The sequence below is a fragment of the Phalacrocorax aristotelis genome, chromosome 7, assembly GCF_949628215.1.
Source record: "Phalacrocorax aristotelis chromosome 7, bGulAri2.1, whole genome shotgun sequence".
NCBI lineage: Eukaryota > Metazoa > Chordata > Aves > Suliformes > Phalacrocoracidae > Phalacrocorax > Phalacrocorax aristotelis.
In genome coordinates this window covers 45658622-45677915 of record NC_134282.1, presented here as the reverse complement: position 1 = coordinate 45677915, position 19294 = coordinate 45658622, and the positions used below count along the sequence as shown (strand labels likewise).

At 42.5% G+C, this 19294-nt stretch overlaps 1 protein-coding gene and 1 long non-coding RNA gene across 2 annotated transcripts; both read right to left on the bottom strand.

Annotated features, from left to right (window-relative positions):
* Positions 1-577: 577 nt before the first annotated feature.
* Positions 578-9485, bottom strand: MESD (mesoderm development LRP chaperone). The gene is made up of 3 exons (XM_075100522.1): positions 9264-9485; positions 4805-5037; positions 578-4081 (listed from the first exon to the last, which is right to left on the bottom strand). Exons 1-3 carry the CDS (start codon positions 9426-9428, stop codon positions 3817-3819), a joined length of 663 nt encoding a protein of 220 aa, XP_074956623.1. The 5' UTR covers positions 9429-9485; the 3' UTR covers positions 578-3816.
* Positions 9486-12148: 2663 nt separating this feature from the next.
* On the bottom strand, positions 12149-19262 carry LOC142060389 (uncharacterized). Its single transcript, XR_012661720.1, has 2 exons — positions 18796-19262; positions 12149-17014 (listed from the first exon to the last, which is right to left on the bottom strand). It is a non-coding gene; the product is annotated as an uncharacterized LOC142060389 (long non-coding RNA).
* Positions 19263-19294: the final 32 nt, after the last annotated feature.

The window sequence follows — 19294 nt, the reverse complement described above, 5'->3', positions numbered from 1 at the left end:
GGTAGAATTTAAAAAATGGGTACTTGACCTAGTAATAAGTGCAGCAACAATGCTAAAGACAAACTAAGAGAAGCTGCAAAAGAAATGGGAACCACAGACTTCCCTGCTAACAAATGCTGTGAATGGAGAGAAAGGCTGTGCAGCAGATAGACTGGCAATAGGCGCAGCGTTACAGGAAACTTTACTGCACCATCACGTAAAAATCTGAGCAATGTAGCAATGACAGCACCTGGAATTCTCATCTTTTTTAAAATTAATATGGACACTGCTTACATCTCCGAATTAGTAAGATTTAGTAGCTGATGGGGACTTTTTTAGTAAATTCAACTGCCAGCATTCACTCATTTACTGCACATGGTACTTCTCTTGGGTCTTCTGGGCCCTGGCCCTAGCAATTTACATATCAACTTTCCTACTTAGTTACTTGATGAAGTTAAGCCCTCAAGAGCAGGGGATGCACTCGTGCTCTTCTAGGTAGGAATTTCAGTTGAATTTTCTTTTCTTCAGTAAAACGTGTAAGACACAGTGTACATGAGCATTATCTTCCTAAAAAAAAAAGAAGACAACCAACCCATGATATTTTTCCAGTATTTTATTACATAAAAAGTTGATTGTCCATTAGAAATTTTTCACAAAGTGCAACCACATCTTGTGTAGTATCACTGACAAACTGGTTTTTTCTGAGGACAGCTGGGTTAAAAATATAATGATAACTTAGAAAACTTAGTTAATGGCACTAGAACACAGAAAACCACTGAGCTGAGTAGAGAAAGGCAGGAGACGTTTGGCTGTCGTGAAATCAGATTATTTTCCACATACCTCTGTGTAGTACTGAAAAAAATAATAGTAAGAGACTAATCACCACCCCTCCTTGTTGAAATTAGTTTTAAAAGCCATATCTGAGTTGCCTGTATGTAGAGCCAAAAATCTGTTATAAGAAGTCCAAGGAGTCTCCAGTACCTATACAAACACCTATAAAGTAGAATCCAGCATCTGCTGGGGTACTTGTAGAACATTAATGACCTTAAGTAACTTTGAGGATTTTTTTTTTTATATATATATATGTGTGTGTGTGTGTGTGTGTGAGAGAGAGAGATACTGTGTCTGGGCCTCTTAAATCATTACAAATTAACATTTGCTTATGTAGGACCGCACCAGGACAAGTACTTGAGTCTCAAGGACTTACTAGTTTTAAAAGACAACATAACGTGTTTTGGATTAGAGTTATGAACTGTGATACCAGAGAAAGACTGGCTGGTGAAGAAGTTCCTTCCACACTGCCACATCATACTTACCAGCATATTTAATTATTTGTTGAGTGTAAAGCATGAAAAAGGGAGAAGAAAAATAGAAGACAAAAAAGCTTCTTGAAGGTAGTATTTTGTATTGTGTATCAAAAAGCAACCCTCATGTCATTACTCCTATTAAAGACCTAAAAAAAAAAAATCCCAAACGCTTTAAAATTTAAGTAATCTATGTGGCACAGAACACACCTGGATTTGGCATAGGCAACTTAATGACTCAAAACAAGCAAACAAAAATCCCAGTCAACCAACTTGCTGAATTTCAACAAAGCTCCCCCCCCCGCCCCTTTTAACTACACAGGGAAAAGGCCCAGCTCGCTGTAAATGTAGATTTGAGAATGACTAAAACAAGTATCTACTCTCAAAAGTTGGGCTACAGCTATAGCATAGCAATTGTTTCTCCCCCTTGCCTAATTTGCTTTTGTATTATTTGTACACTGTTTTGCATTGCTTTATTATTGAGCTCAGGAAGATCTGAGTTTGATGAAAAGAAATCATGTTTATGTTTCATCAGGAAACTACAAAAACTGCATTTCCACACATTTATGTTCATAATGTGAATTGTGGTCCATAGATTTAGGTTGTAAAAATAAAACCTCATTAATATTTCACGTTTATAGTTTCATCTGACCTCTGTTCATCTCTTGAAATGAGAAGCAATATTCTTTAAAAAAAACCAACAGAACACTTGACAAAATAACTTCGTTATGAACAAGAAATGGACTGTACATCTCTCCTCAATGCAATGTGATATTCAAACATCTACACTCTGCTCAAGTCCGCTTCACATTTGGATTAATAGTAAAAGATAAAAGTAATACCGTTAAATCTGAAGAAATACATGATTTTCATTTTTTTCAATCAAACAGGCAAAGATCTGCTTAATGAAGTGTGGCCAGAAAGGTTTCTTTAACCCTAAATTGATACAAACATAATTAAAGTTAAGTAGAACCAATCACCTGGAACCATCATCAACATAATTTAGTCCTTACATACAGAAACCAAAGGCAGGTTTGTCTCCTGAATACCTAACTAAATACATAATTTAAAAGGTTTTACTAATCAGTGAAACAATAAGTTTAGTGACGTCTTTTATTTTAGAACAAGCACTCAGTAAGCCAGTTTCCCCGCTTTTGATACTTTAGTATTCCACAAGATCAACCACTATGGTTCAATTAGGACCTTTTATCCAAAACACTTGGATTTTAGCACCTTAAACAAAGAGTCAAAGTAACATCTTAGTAGTATTGAATGAAGACAGTTAATACTGCGCTCATCCTCTGGAAAATTACATCAACCATACATACTAGGTGCATTTAATCCTTAACACATAGTAAGGCAGAGGGGAAACAATTCTAAGCGATGCAATTGACTGAATACAATCTGAATGATAAGAAAACCTTCCTAATTATACGAAGTCTTTCAAGGAGAAATTGAGTTTGCTCCCATACATCAAGCTTCATAGTATTTAAATCAAATATTCGTTTACAATCAACCACGTCAGTGAGGAATTCATACTCCCCCCAAAAAAGTCTGCTTATTAAATATCAGTAGGTGATATGTCTAACTCAAACTTTAACTCTGTGCTCTAACTAGTGCTTTTTCAAAGATTTAAACAAACCCTTCGACCAGTCAAACAAGTTGATTTGAGAATTAAAGCTATTTCTTCTAGCTCACTGTCTTGGTAACGGGGCATACACAACATTTGCTTCCACAGGCACAGTTCTTTGGCAGCAGTAGCAATCTAAATGGCACGAATCAGACCTTTCCTTTCACCCCGACACTGCTCATGTGGGTACTGCAATTCCATTAATATCCCAGCATCACTTCTGATGGGTACAAAACTGCCTTTCGGCACTCACTCGGAGTGCGTTAGCCAAATATCTGCCCAGCCTCTACCATATTTCTAAGCACTTCCATGGATTTCTGGGGACAGACAGAAGGAGTTTTGTTTATTTTAAAGAAATAGGCAGTTTTATCAGGCATGTCCTAAACCCTGTCATTTCAGGCACCTTTGGCCACTGTATCGCTATTCTTTGCAATTTTAGGAAGTTTTACCAACTGAGTCTAGTGAACTGGCTTCCAAGAAAATCTTTGAGCACTGTACTCTGCTACCTAACAGCAGCTATGAATCAATGACCAACTTGCACACTCAAGACAGACGTGGCTACTAGAGATGAACATCGGTGTATTCTGAGACTGTATTTCGTCTTTTCCAGTCAAGTTTGTGATGTTAGACACACAGGTATGTATGTTAATTTTAAACCACAACAAAAGCATTAAAAAATTACAAACTAAAGGAGTCAATTGCTGCTATTAAACATTACCTTTGGGGTAACTAAACAAATGGCCAACATTAATAAGTAAACTGGTGAATTTCAACATAGAAGTCTTTTAACCTCAGTAATCTCTGCTTCCTTCCTTCCCCCCCAATAAAGCCAGGAACCACATGGAAATTTAAATTTCCCTTCGAGGAACAGCAGAGCAGTGTTCAGTCTGGTTAACGCATCCATCATAGATCCTCTCTCTGTTTGGTTGCTCGGTTGTCCTCTTTGATGCTATTAGATTTCTTGTCTCCATCTTTTTTCTTCTTTGCTTTTTCAGGTTTTGTTTTGTTTTTCACTTTCTCACTTTCTTCTGCTCCTTTGCCAGGATAAACCTGACCTTCCAGAGTAACATCCGCACACCTTTCTTGGTTTATCAGAAAGTCTTTGATCTCCCAGGCGTAACCACCATCACGTAGCATAAAGATGGCACGATTTGAGCCAACGATAAACCTAGAAGAAAGATAAGTTAACTCCATGCCTTTTGCTTAGCTCAGAGCACCTCCACAACCGAGGCACACATTTAAGAGAAATAAGTTGGTCTTGTTGGTGTCGCCTGGGGATGGGGAAAAGAGAACAAATTTTCTAGTACATTTAATAATAAAATGTATTAAGTTTACAAATAACCAAGGAGGAGCAAGAATACGAAGAAAGCTTAAGAACTAATTTGGCACTATGTAAAAACCACTAATGGGCATTAAATTCACTTTATACACTTAATACAACCCCTCTCAGCCTCAATTCAAGAGCACAACATTCCCTCTGTTTCACAATGATCCTCTCTCTCTGAGAGAAAAATCACATTTTTTAAGAGAGGGGAACAAAAAGCCTTTTGTGGTGACAAGTCTTCCAAGCGTGACGTTTTCCATCAAGCACATAAAGGCAAACTACTGCAGCTAAAACTGATAAATAGCTGAAACGTAATGAGATAAAAAGAAACTAGGCTATATATACATCATGTGTAAGTGTTGAAGGAAGAGATTTGTGCACCACACCAGAATTTTTGTAGCTTGACTTAAAACAAATTGGTATATAAACTGATACAGCAACAAAGGAATAGTGATGGATGACGGAGGTGGGAAAGGGCACAGGATGAACAGTTGAAACGATTTTCAGGAGGAAAGAAACAAGGGATCTGTAAAAGCAAGAACTTTATCCTTGGGTACTACAGCTTACCTTTGCACATCATAGTTTGCGTTAAAGAGACTGCCCTGCCACAAGCTAGTGATTTCTTCCGTCTCCTTTTCTGTGGGATTTCCCGATACCGTGACAAACATCATCAAAGTCTTCCCCTTTTTTGTCAGCTTCAGGATACTTTCAGGCTTGCCTGGATCAATTTTTGAGAAATCTATTGGTGCTGGAGGCCTCTTGTGTTCAGGAAGATCCCCCTCTTCAATGTCATCATCTTTCTGTTTTGAAAAGAAAAAGGAGGCTTTAAACTCAACCGTTTCACAAAACTCTTCCTTTTTGAAACTTCCACTGTTTAGATAATAACTCTGCTTTGATAAAGCAAAAGCATTGTGTTTTTGCATAAGGATGGAGATTCTCAAACCAAAAGAAATAGTGAGTTGCCTCAAGATACTTCACCAAGAGCGCTCTTCCCATTTACAGCCTCAAAATGACACACGTTGATACCAACGGGTAGAATGCCATTTTACCACGTACTGAGAAATATTTCAGCTACAAGGCTAATTCAATACAACTCCATCCTAGGCACTTCATAAAACAACACTTTCTCTTCACAGTTTCACAGAAATTTATTAAGTACACAAGTATACAAGATGGACTGAGAAAGCTGCACTAAAAAGCCTCATACACAAACATAAAAAAAGTCATCCATCTGCATATTGCTTTCAGAAGTAAAAACTCACTTCTGGGAATCACACAATCACTTGTGAACTTAGTTTTCCTTACTTTGAAATTCTGAATTCTTGCCTTTTTATTTATTTAAAGACACAATGCTCATGCCACAGGAAGACCTTTATTAAGGGTTTAATGACTTTTCTAATGCACAGATGAAGAGCAGCTCACATTCTGACAACATAATCACCAAGAGTAAACCGCCGTTAGAAAACAGAAAAACACTCTTAATGCCTCTGCTGAGTCTGACAGGCATTTAAATATTTGGAAAGGCAGAATTCAAACTACTGCCCCTTAAAACAGCTACCGACAGAGAGGAGCGAATGTAGCAACAACTTACACTGAGCTAGAACTTGATTTCTTAAACAGTATTTGTATCACAGAATTAAAAAGAAAAACAAAAAGAACAGGAAAAACACAGAAGTCTTATACTGGCATCCACCCAAGCACTAGTAAATCAGCAGGAATTAAGGCAGATATTTTAGGTGTTGTTTCTACTTTAAACATTGAGTGAAAATATGCATTAGGAATATGAACTGTAGCAGTATCTAAAGATATTCCCTTCAGGAGCCAAGCTTGATTTTTAGATGTAAGTAAGGATTACCTTCTCATCTCTGCACATGCATATATACAAACTCAAGAACATCCTCTTACATCCCATTACAGGGAGCATTCCATACCCTTTAAAGGTTAAGGATCCATATCAGCAACCTTCTTTTCACATCTCAATCATGTAGAATTTGCTGTCTTTCTGACAAGGAAGTTTAAAATTTAGTTACCACCAAATAGAAGTTGTAGAAGCCTCAGATTTCATCCTTTCTTTCCTTACTAATTATGTATCTGCTTCAATTTTGCAGGTCTGAAACTTGCTTTCAAGTAGTTCACATGCCTTTGAAAATTCCACGTTAGGTGAACTAGAAGCAAAGGAGAGCCCCAGGAAAGTCCCACTGCCTTCACTAAGTGGGAACAAGAGTTATTTTAGAGGATGCTTGAAAATGTTCATATTGATAAAAGTACTGTGAAAATACAGTCTTACATGACTTAAAAGTGTTCTTCAAAAGTAAAAGCAAATCAATTCTAATTTTAGACTGGTTTGGCTAGTGCAAACCGAACTTATTTCACAGTTTTGAAAGAGAACGGCAAAACGAAATGTTTCCAAATATGCCTTATGCAATACAGAAATTGACTTTGGATTTAGTGACAACACAATCTAATAACATATATTACACATTTTTCCCCTTAACTATTCCAGCTAAATGTTCATAAGGCTGTATTGTTACAGTTTAAATAGAAATATTACAGGAAGCTGTCAAAAGCTCCCCTACGCAACACTTCTTTTCTTGATCCTGTACAAACTATTAGGCAGTTTTGCATTTTTAAAGCTATCTACAAAGTAAAAGACTGAAGTGTAATCTTTTGCTTTGAAATGTCTAGCAGATTCACTCATTTAAACAGTACCATGAGACTTCAGAAGAAAAGCATTACATGGACATAGTAATAACCACATATTCCTTCTCCTCCCTTCAGCTCCCATCCTCACACATTTCTCATCAATGCCCTGGATTTTTATTTTTTAAGACTATTAGCAACATACATCACCTAATTCCTTAGCCTATTCAATAACCTTAGCTCAGAGTCAAGCCTGAGAAACCCTGAGCTTATAACAATAACGAACTATTTAAAAAAATACGACATTTCAGTAACATGAAGACCTCTGGACCAGATACTCAGTTCTATTTCCAGCTCCTGTGAACTCAAGACTGCTGGAGAGTCCCTTTCCATGAGGGAAATCCCTAGGCGGCTTCCTTCAAGCTCTAGTTGCGCAACCCAGCTGCTGAAGCAACCTCTCTCTCTTCCCCATGTTCATTTTCTACTAGATCACTCTCCCAGTTCACCAGGCAGTCACGCACACGGCTGCACCAGCACAGTGCAAGGGGCAGCACAAGAGCCCAAACAGAGGTGGCTGGTCATTCTGGGGCAGCTGCTGGAGTCACAGCCTCAGCCTCGCCAGGCTTGCAACTGAACCCAAGGATGTTATAGCCAGCATCCTCCAATGCTTCAATGCTTTTAGACTAATTGCCAGGGAAATACAAAATATTAGGAGTCATCTCACTCATCTGAAAGTAATGACACTTGATTCTATACAGATCTGTGCCCCTCGCTCCCAAGCATAATTCCTGCTCTCATCCAAATTCATAACGGTCCCTTTGTTTCTCATCCCACCCCACTCATACCCCTTCTCCGCTATCCTCCAGCCACCACCCCCTCAAGTCTTTCATGTTCCTTGTATGTGTCCTAACTACCATCAGGCAAAATGCCATACCGCTGACCATCCCAAAGACCAAACAACCATTAATTGTTAAGCCTCTGCTTCAGTAACTTTTTCCTTCCAGGGCTCTGGCTGAATGTGCATTTCCTCAGTGGCAATGCCAACCCGAGCAGCCAACCCCGAAGATGCTCAGCCAAATCTGCACACAACGTGGCTACAAGCATTTGTGCAGCACATGGTGAAATGGAGCAGAGACCTGCTCCAGCTAAAGAGGAAAAACCCTGAACAGCATCCTGACCCTGCCTGCACATGGCTGGAACAGAATGAACAGCCAGAATCTCATGACAGCATTAACTTGAGACTCCCTTTCATCCAGGCACCTAACTCACAAACTCAGGAATGCTCATCTTTAAGATTTTTCTTCCTACAATACCAAATTTGGTTGAAGTTGGCCAATATTATATTATTAGCCTCGATTTTTTAGCAGCTGGGACTACCTGGTCCTTGGCTGATACCACTAACAGAAATGCAAACCTTGAGCTCTCTACATAATTTTGTTAACATTTTAATTCAAATTTCTAAAAATCTCCCTTTAGGAAGCAAGAGACACAGTAAGAGTCCATGGGATGAACAAGTCTATGACCCACCAACCAGCTCCAAGGCAGACATCCTTACTTCTCACAGAAGTTACTTCATCTGTATTACATATACAAAACCTACTTCTCCACCTTGACTTACAGCTGTAACTGGTGCTACAGGAGACACGAGTTTTCATTCTATTTTTTCCTTCAGTTTTTGTGCAAAACATTCTGGAGAACAGCCTCATGGGAAAGAATAAGACGACACTGATTGCTCTGGTATTTATCAGAAAATGATGGAAGACAAAAATAGTGAAAAGAACCAAACGGTGGCATGACAAGCACGTGTAGAAAACAGTGATGGGGAACTGCCAAAGAAAGTGAAGGGAGTGGGGTGATGGGTATGCAGGGAGACAAGAGAACTCGGAGAAATCGTTACAACGAGGAGTGGCAAGGAAGGAAACACCTAACCAAAAAACCAACTACATCCTTTGGTCACAAAACGTATATCCCTTAATGCCCCGAGGCAGCAGACATTTAAGTGAAGCCAGGCTGTTGGCATGCATCGCCAGCGTGCGCTCGGGGCTCAGGCGCCGGGAGGCGGGCAGGGGGCAGCAGGGCAGCTCCGCAGGAGCCCCTTCTGTGGCCGCTAGTCCCGGTTCTGTACCCTCCCCGCACACGAGCCCGCGGCCTCAGGGGAAGGACCCGGCGCCAGCACCCCTACCGCCACCCGGCCTCGGGGATCCCTCCCGCCCGCGCCAGGCTGGGGCCCCCGCCGGGCCCGAGGCAGGACGGCCGGGCCGCGGGTGCCCAACCTGCCGCCCTCCCCCGGCGGAGGCGCCGCGGGGCCGGGCAGAGCGGCCGCGGAGCCGCCGGCTGGGCTGCCCCAAACCGGGACCGCGGCCCGCCGCGGGTCCCCTCCCCGCACCTCCCACTGCTCCAGCAGCCGAGCCATGTCCGCGTCGTTGTAGTCCCGAATGTCCTTCTTCTTGGCCGGCCCCGCCCGCCGCCTCCCCTCTGTCTCAGCAGCCCCGGCCGCCGCGCACAGCCACAGCGCCAGGCCCAGCAGGGCCCAGCCGGCGGCCGCCGCCATCTTCTCCCGGACCTCAACGCCGCGGGAAGGCGGCCCCGGCTGCCTTAAGGGGCGGGGGCAGCGGCGGCTCGCGCCGGGAGGGGAGAGGGAGGAGAAGGGGGAGGAGCTGGAAGGGGCGAACGGGCAGCGGCGGGGCGGGCTGGGCGGCGCGGTGGGGCCAAAGCCGCCCCCGCGGCCCCTGTGCGGCTGCTCCCCGAGGCGTGCCCGAGCGCCGAGAGCGAGCCGGGGGCGCGGGCACCCTCCTCCTCCTCCTCCTCGTCCTCCTCCGCGGTGTCCCCACACAACGGGCCGCTTCAGGAGGCTCCTGCCCAGCCCCGGCCTGCTGCGGTCAGGGCCGCGCTGGGTGTAGGCCCTGCAGATCCTGGCCCAGCTCAGGGAATGAGACATGGGCATTGTGCTTGGTGGTTGGTTTTTTTTTTTTTTTTAACGTATAATGGACCAGCTGCTGGAATATAACCTATGCACTTTCTTTTTGTTGCTTTTTTTTTTCCTGAAGCAGGATGACAAGTACCTGCATTCACTAATCGTTGTGACAGGAACTGGGCCCATTGCACTGAGTCTTCTGGTTTTAACTAGTATGTCAGCAATATTCGGTTTAGAAGACAACTTTTAAAAATAAAGCTGTTTTGTTACTAAAATACAACTCCAGAACATCTGAACACCACAAAAAATTACACGATGTCTTTTTCTTTCAATAGACTTATCCAAAACAAACCAGATCATACAGGTGGATGTCTGCATAGCCTAATTTCATAGAATCATCACAGTTTGGGTTTGGGTTGGAAGGATCCTTAAAGATCATCTATCTCAAACCCCCTGCCACAGGCAGGGATACCTTCCGCTAGACCAGGTTGCTCAAAGCCCTGTCCAGTGTGGCCTGGAACACTTCCAGGGATGAGCTGTTTCACTCTTCAGTCTTCATTTTTTCCTCATGGAAGCCATTTTAATTATAAATAGCACTGTCTTCTCTTCTGCCTTTTAGACTTGGGCTCCAGGAAGTTTAAACTTGGGACTTCAAGGAAGTAACTGCTACTGGTAGATATTAATTGTGGTCAGGGACAGGGTGGACAGGGTGCTTTTCCGTTCAGGTGGAAGCATTGAAGAGAGAGCAGGTTCAGAGCAGAGGAACTAGTTCTACAGAGTGCACAGTTCAACCCCGATTCCGTTACTGTGTACAGTCCTATAATGAACTAGCAGCCCACTTCCCTTATGGGCACAGTGGCAAATACAAAACAAAAGCAGTCAGTAGGCAGGGGCATAGCTTTGGGAGGCTTTCTGAAGCGCAGACTATTGAAATGATAAGACACTGAAGGGCTATGTAGCTTGTGAGTGCCAGGGAGGCATGCCCCATGAAGCAGCAGCTTGCTAAGTGCATGCATAGCATGAGAAACAGCAGAAGAGGATGTGGGATCCAAGATTTCAGCACCCTGATAAACAACCAGCCTGGTCTGCAACCTCCATACTGAGGGTTATCATTCTATAACATTCAGACGTACTGCCAGTATGCCTGAGAAACAGGAAGCAGTTAGACCATAGCTATTCATGGAGCTTGTTAAATGTACAGTAACTGAAATGGGGTTTTAGTCAAGCACCTTTCACAAAGCTGTCCAATAAATCACTAATGAGCACATTTGCTCAGTGATTTCTCATTAAATATAATGAACATAAGGTATACTACTATATCAGATTGCCCTGACTAATGAGGTTTTACTAAAATATGTTTCTGGTAACTTGTTATTAGTGGATCACGTGTACATTCACTGCGAAAAAGAAATAAAAGACTAAAGATTCAATTTTGGAATGCTGGAATTACAGCATAAAATATTTTCATTGAATTTCTACTGGGAAATATTTTCTTCAGTTCTGTTTTCTCTTATTAGAACAAATCAAGCCGACTTTGACTTTATTATCTGGGGCTACATTCAGATGTGGTCTCAAAAGTAATCCAATTCCCTTTGGTAAAGGAAGAAGTTGTTCAGTATATCCAGCAGCGCACCAAACAACGCTATGCACTTCCCTGTCATGCATATAAAAGCTTTGATTTGAAAGGAAGGTATTTCTCACGCTTGGCTCTGTCCTTGCAACTACCTCTGTTCAGGCAGAATTCTGTGTCCAGGAAGAACTTGTTCAAAGTATGTTCTTTGTGGAGTCAGCCACACGACAAACACGTATTCAGCCTCCCTCTGTACTCTGCTGTTCTTTCTCATGCAAGAAACAAAAGCAATGCAGCTAGAAATACGTATCACTGACAGTGGCAAATTAAATTGCATTTTCTTTTTATTGAAGCACACTGTATTTTGTTCAGAGTATCTATAGAATCACACAAATAGGCTTTTTATAGCATAAGCATTTTCATGTTCCTTGAAAGTTCTCATAGTCCTAACAGCTAGCACTATTATGATTACAATACAGAACATATCTGAAAATAGATGGCTACTTTCACTATAGGTCGCAAAAGTAAGGTGTTTAAAGCTTTATCTTTTAGCTTGAAGTCCTACCTAGTCATGCCAGGGAATGTCTCAAGCTGTGGCTGTCATTTTTACTTCTGCAACATGCAACTTTTATTAGTAGTACTTCAATTACAATGTTAGGCCTTATCAGAAAGGCAAATCTACCTCCCCCTGTTGGTATCAACTCTTTTCATTATTGAGTAGGGTTGGGTCAAGCTGTAATACGGGAGGATTCAGGATGTTTTAAATTTCTGTTAATGAAGTTTGGGATTCTCTTTTTTTTTTTTTCCCAATATAACCTGCATTTTTGGAACTATATTTGTGCAAAATATACTTCCCTTACCATTATTTCTGATGAGTTTGGAGAAGAATGTGTATGTATTTTTTCTATTTTTATTTTATATCTATATCATATATCATATTATATTACTATTACATTATATTATATATGCACGCTGGTGGGGGGTTATAGGCAGTTTTCTATTCTAAAGTGGATTCTCATTCATCACATTTTACTTTTCTTTGCAAATACAGTACAAAGCTTGTCCCTTGACATTCCTTGGAATGAAACCTGGGAAGAACAAAGAACTTGACTTCATCAAGGAAAGGGCAGCACCTTCTTCGAAGGACGGACAGACAATTAAGAGATTAAACTAACAGGATCAAAAGGTCAGCCCTCAGCATACAGATTGGAGAATGAACATGCAAGGACTACCTGCTACCAACATGTGCCATGTCTGGAAGAATTAATTCATTTTAAGAACTCTGCTAATACAAAAGGATGTTCAATACTGGCTCAGATGAATGAAGTGTTGCGAAAGGCAGCCTTTTAGTGATTACTTTGAGTATCTAAAATGATTGAGGTCTGGTGTACAGCTGTGCTCTGCATACAGCCTGAGAGGCATTAGAGCTGCTTTTGCACCTACCGGCTTAGTAAAGGACCAGGACAATACTGTGTTAAATAATACAGAAGACTTGCTGAGTAGCAGATCCTGGAAAACTTGAAGCAAGTTCTGAGATGACCCAGCATTCAGAGTATTCTTACCCTGTTTGAAAGCACTGTCATACATTTTGCAGAATGTCAGGATATTCTGAGTTACCTTCAGTAAAACATTCAAAATTAATGTTTTCATAGGTCAAATTAGCTGAAGTACCCTAAATGTTCCCCCGCAGAGACAATCTAATGCATGAGCTCTCATGCAACGACAGTGCATGTGTTAATTCAGGCCTCTAAATGCAGTTACATTCTGGAAAAAACCTTGAAGAATCAGACCTGAATATGCTACCTTTAAAAAAAAAATCTTTCTAAATCTCAAGAAGGAAAAGAAAATACGCTTTCCAATACTGGTACTAGCAGCAAAGCAAGCAAAATATGCTGTCATCTAGAGCATAAACATTTGAATGATTCAGAATAATTTCAATATTCAAATTAATTTCATGCATAAAACTAGCATGCTCACTTGCCCTCTATTAAGAGAATGCAGATCTTTATTACAGAGCTAGCCAGACCTTGAATTCCCAGGTTCAATTTGAAAAATTAAGCCTTTAATTCAAAATTCTCCCAAATTAGGGATTAATTATTGTGATTTGGACATGAAATACTAATTCAGGTACTAACCTTGAAATTCAGATTCTGAATTCAGTTTTTACCACAAGTAATTCAGAATCTGAGATTTCAGTTTTGACCACAAAATAAACCTTTACCCTAAATCTATGTTACCCTGTGCACGTGCATTTTATAAATTATAAACTTATTTACTGAATGGAGAAGTTTGACAAATGACATGGTAGCGTTGTATCATTACCTGTCTGACGGGGTTCAGGAAGGGGGTACGATGCCTGACTGTCCAGTCAGCTGCAATAAAGCTATACGCTGTAATCCTTAAATTCAGAAACACCACAGAATGTTCCTGTTAATACTCATCTGACTGCAAAATTTGCTACAGATCTGTGCTGGTTAAAACTATGTACTGGTTATACAATTTAAAGTTACCCTATTAAGCAAAGAATTACATTAAACCAATGTCAAAGACGGTTTACACAGTTCCTGCAGGAATTCCATTTATAGCCTAATTTCCACAATCTAAGTGAACTTAATTTTGTAGTCCCAGTTTTATTTTAGGTTTACAGGTCAGTTTTGGCACCTACATCTAATGTAAGTAATACATTACATGAACTTCTGATGAATTAAAGGTGCTAGACTTAAACTGATAATGATCAACAGCTCTCCTCACAGAACACACAGGCACAATGAGAAAAGTGCAGAGACCTCTATGAAACCATCTATTGAATTTCTCTCATGATATATATTAAAAGAGGAGGGGGGAACCCAAACCCTTCTGTAGAGTATTGCAGCTGCAGGACAGAACACACCACTAAAAGTGCAATTCAGGAAGGGTGGGCCCTCGCACGTCTTGTTCAAAATACTGTGTTCTCTTTTGATCTTAGTGAAAAAAACCCAAACCAACAAACCATACCAAAGAGTCTGAAGGGAGGATCCTGGATTCCTGTTTATGTTGGACCACCCTTATCAACAGCATTTATCACTCTTCCATGAAGGGCTTCTGAGTCTCAAGCCAACCGACCTACAAACCTGGCCCTTCCTCCCTGCTCCAGGGCGGGACCGTGGGCCCAAGGAGGCTATGCTGCACCTAACACTCTCCTAGGTGCTAGCCTCATAAGACACGAGGCGTGGGATGCATATCCCTATGTGTAGAGGGTAGATAAGAACATGAAGCAGAAAGCTCTATTGGCTGTATCAACACAGAATATGGCACAGCCTTCAATTCTGCACAAGGAGTTTTGTAGCTGCATTTTCCTCTTCATAAAAATGCCTCTTTTCCATGTCAGCGTATTAAATATCCATGGTAACAGCAGGGGACGACCAATCAATTATATATGGTAAGTGGTGAAAACAACAGTACAATAAATCGTGAATAAAAGGACAACAAAATAAAAACCTCTTTTGCTGTATTATCTTTCAGTTGAGCAACAGGACCTAACCAGTATTTTAGCTATAACTGACATATTTGCATTACTGCTATCCATGTGATAATTTTTTTCTTACCTTTGACATTGTGTTTTTAACTATGCCATGTTTAAAAAAGAAAAAAAACACATCAAAACACCAAGGTTAAGCCTGTCTGCAAAAGCCTATCTATTATTCTAAAAAGCTAATTATTTATACACAAAATCATTTTCAAATTTGAAAAAGCAAAACCTGTGACTGTGCTTGCATGTTGCTGTCGCAAGTGACCAGTTAGCGGTTCCTCCAGATCTCTGTCTGTCTTTTTTTGCTACACACAGACCAGTTCTCAGGTTGCATCCCTAGTGTATCAACCATGAGTGCCTCTGCAGATCTGAGGCAGACCCAGACCTGCCGGTTTAGTCTCTCATGAAGAAAATCACTCTAACTACTAACTGCAAAACACTTACTTAGCACCAAACCATTTAAGACCAAATAGATCTTAAAACAATAAACCAGTCAACACAGTTGACTTTCCTTCTGTATGACTTACCAGTCCATTGCTGCAGAGAGGAAGGCTCAGCTTCTTCCAGCCTCTTCTGCAAAGTCTGCCTCTATCTTAAAGTATTTCTTCCATCAGTCTCTACCAACTTTATCTTCTGATTTTTAGTTCTCAGCCTGACAAGCTAGCTGCATCGGAATTGGAGCTACCGTCTTGTAATTACCACCTCACATGTATTAGGTTTAGTCACATAGAGCTGACACAGGGGAACCACTGAATTGCCTTTTATTCCTTCATCAGGTAGCTCCCTATTAAGTTAAACTGATATATCTATACATGAAAGTAATATAAAGTAGTATAACCCATTGTATAGTAACTTCCTCTCAACAACCTGGCCACATACCATGTTGATTAAATGATTGCAACTTGGTATTCTTCAGCTATTACTCAACACTGGCAAGAATCAATTCCTCCACAAAAAAGGGTTTTACTAAGCAATGAACGGGCCAAGTCCTGTCAGATGATTCAGGAAAGGAGACTTCAGCCTGCAGTTGCAGTTGTACTAAGCACAATGCAAAATAAAGATCAATGTGACAAAAGAAGGGCTCATACAAGTAAGCCAATCTTCTGGACACTACTAAGCCACACTAAAAAGCCTTTTAATCCCTTCTATGTGACAATGCCTGCTGTTTCGAGCCCCAGAGTTATTTCAGACTCTGTCAGTGAAATCTTTTTAAAACCAAGCATGGTCACCTGATTTTCCTGTCTTTTAAGTCTGTACACCAACTCACAGAGCTGCCCAAGTCCTGCAGGTCACCTTTGGACTCAGCAGCCATGAAATAAATGGGTACGCACACATTCTCCTCGAAAGAGATGTGTGAAAGACTTCTGAAGGAAATACCCACCCCAAACACCAAGTTTCCTCCTAAACCATGCAGATACATCTACTGGACCTTTAAAGCATGTAACTAGCTGATCCTAAATCACTGGAGCCAAGAGAATCTGTTGTTGAGGCTCCCTTTTACAGTAAGACTATGTCTTGATGGTCAAATAACCATGGTAAACCATGGCTATGAGTGATCTTGAACCTAGCCAGGCCAGGTGTACTTATGAAGCAACAACGCAGTTGGTAGGAAGGATCTAACAGGCTGCAGCTCCAAAAAAATGCCTCTTCCATGGTGAAAACAACCAGTTAAGGTGGTATTCTACACTTTCCAAACAGCAAACCAAAAGCAATCATCAGGTCATTCTTTATTACATATTTCATATGTAGAAGAGCTGAATGGCCAAGGCTCTACTGGAGGAAAAAGAGATTTGGCAACGACTGCCTTGGAGACAGACTGTCCACAAGCAACACCTACCACATGGCAACAATTACCTGTTTCGCCCCTTCCTAATACTGAGGCTGAAAAGCGCTGGGTCAGTCTCGTGGGCAGATTAAAGGAGCTCAAAGAATATCTGCATTATATTATAGCAGTTGCAAAGAGCTTTGGTGGCCCCATCAGCTGCTAGGAACTACCACAGGTTACGGACAAGCCGTGTTTCTGGTGTGGGCGGCTGGGAGAAAGGCTGGTGGGGGAGCCACAGCAGGAACTGTCCAAACCAAGGATCTCTCCACATTGTCCTTGGGGAATGGCACAGATCACACGGAGCATCATAGCAGCAGCACCTAAAAATGGAAAAGATTATTAGGTCATTTAACCCCTCTTCTAGCCAGGGGTGAGACCTAAGTTTTCTAAAATTAAATCTTTCAAACTCTAATTAAATGTAGTCAACCCTCATTAAAAATAAACTAGGTTAATATTTGTGAGAGTCGTTTCTTGTGCTACATAATACCTCACTGCCTCATTTAAGGACATACCTGGAAATACTTTGAAATACTATTCAGCTGGCTTCTGCTGCCCATTGCTTTTTATTTTTCAGAGTATTCTGAAATCACTCCTATTTAGTTTTGAAAACGAGTTGTTGGCAGTAAGCCAAAATCGTTTAGGACCAAATCATGACCTTCCTTTAAACTGCTATAATCTGACTCAAGTAAACAGAATTTCCCTCACACTGTTTCTGTGAGGAGGGATGGGTGGAGAACTGCCATTTTTTTCAGTATCTGCCCCTTTCCTCAAGTCTGGCTCTACAGCAAGGGTTTCCTCCTGCCCCCCAACAGCATACATCCTGTTAACCCTCTGCTTTCAAATCTGTATTCATCCTGCCCATGTCCCTCCCTACAAGTCAGTAGAGAAGGCCAAGGGTTCCTCTATCTAATGGGGGTGAGAATATGTACAAATAAATTTGTCTGAAGCTCTTTAAGTATATGCAATCCATTCGACGGGCTCTGTGCCAGGACATTTTTGGATCTGGCCTGCAAGTGAGCAGTCTGGTCCAATTTTCATTTATACCAAGGTCACTTAGAGCCCTGCAGTCGTATGAATGTAGCAAGATATTAACTGTGAGTTGGGACAAATGTATTTCTGTAGCCTGCCAAGTGCATTGTATATGCCTAGAATTAAGAGGCTAACTTGAAAAGGAACGTCTGATTGAATGGAGCAAAAGAATGTTATTATTGAGCAGCGGCTTAAGCGGCACCAAAATATGTAACAAACAAAGTGTGGTCTTAACATGGACTCAGATTATTATGGATTACGTTGATGGAGATACTGCCTAACGGAAGTGAGTCTGCTGTGTGGGACATCAGTGAGTCTGATGTGTGGCACAGCAGTGTTCTCATCACTGCCATTTACCAAACTATATATTCCCTTTGGAAGCATCCCAGGCAGCATTAAACCCACCTTCATATAACTTGTTCCATCCTGATTACTAATTTTAATTTTATTATTGTTTAATTGCATTTACTTGAATGCCTCAGATTTACTGAGCGTAACGTCTTGCTTTCAACAAGAACCGTCTAATAAAGTTCTCGGTGTGCTGCAGAATGGAAACAGGCCAGAGGAGAAAGTCTTCTTTGCAGAGGCTTTCCGTACGCAAAGTTAGTGTCAGTAGGTTTACGTCGTCCCTGCTAAACTCTAACAAATGGTAACCAGTCTTCAAAAAGAATAACAGAAACACGAGCGAAACATACCAAATTAATTTTCACTAGTGTAAAAAATGGGGCAAGACCAGTGCTGAGGCAGACGTTTCTATGTAAATAAAGATGTAGTAATACCCCATACTGCACTTACAGCGCCAATTACAGCTAGCAAGAGGATGGGCTTTTTAACTGAATGAAGGCAGAGCCAGCCTAAGGCCCCGCTGAGGTACGCAGGCAGAGCCTTCACCGCAGTGGCGGGGTCTCTAGCCCGCTGCCACACGGCCTGAGGGGCAACGGATCCCCCCCGCCCGGAGCCCGGCGGCCGGCCCAGGGCGCCCGGCGCCGCCAGCCCGCTGCCCTGCGCTGCCCCGCGGGACCCCGCCGAGCCCTCACAGGGACGGGAGTTTCGACCGGAGCGTCAAACTTACCTGGCGGGCTGCCCGGGGCGGCGGGCCCCGCGGGGAGCGGCACCCGGGGCGCCGGGGCGGCTGCTCGGTGCCCCCCTCGCCATCTCTGCCGTCTCCGGGGTGCAGAACGCGCTCCCGCCCAGCCGGCGGCCGCACCAGCCCAGGCGGGCTGAGGCTCAGCCGGCCGCCCCGCTCCGGCTCCGTTTCACTTTCCTCCCACCGGCCTCTCCCTCCTGCCCTCCCCGCGCCGTCATTTATTTATTCTCTCAGCCCTCCCTCCTTCCCCGCCCGGCGGCGATGGGGTTCGCCTCAGGCCGGCGGGGCAGCGCGCCTGTGAGGCGCGGCGAGGCGGCCACTGGTGCCGTTGCCGGTGCCTGGCGCGGCCGCCGGGCGGGCGGTGCCGCCGCGGCAGGGCGCTGCTGCCCCCTCCGCCTGGGCGGAGCGTGAGGCGGCGGGCGTGGAGCGGGGCGGCGGGGGGAGGGCAGGATTTAAACGAAGGGCGGTGACACCGCACAAAAGA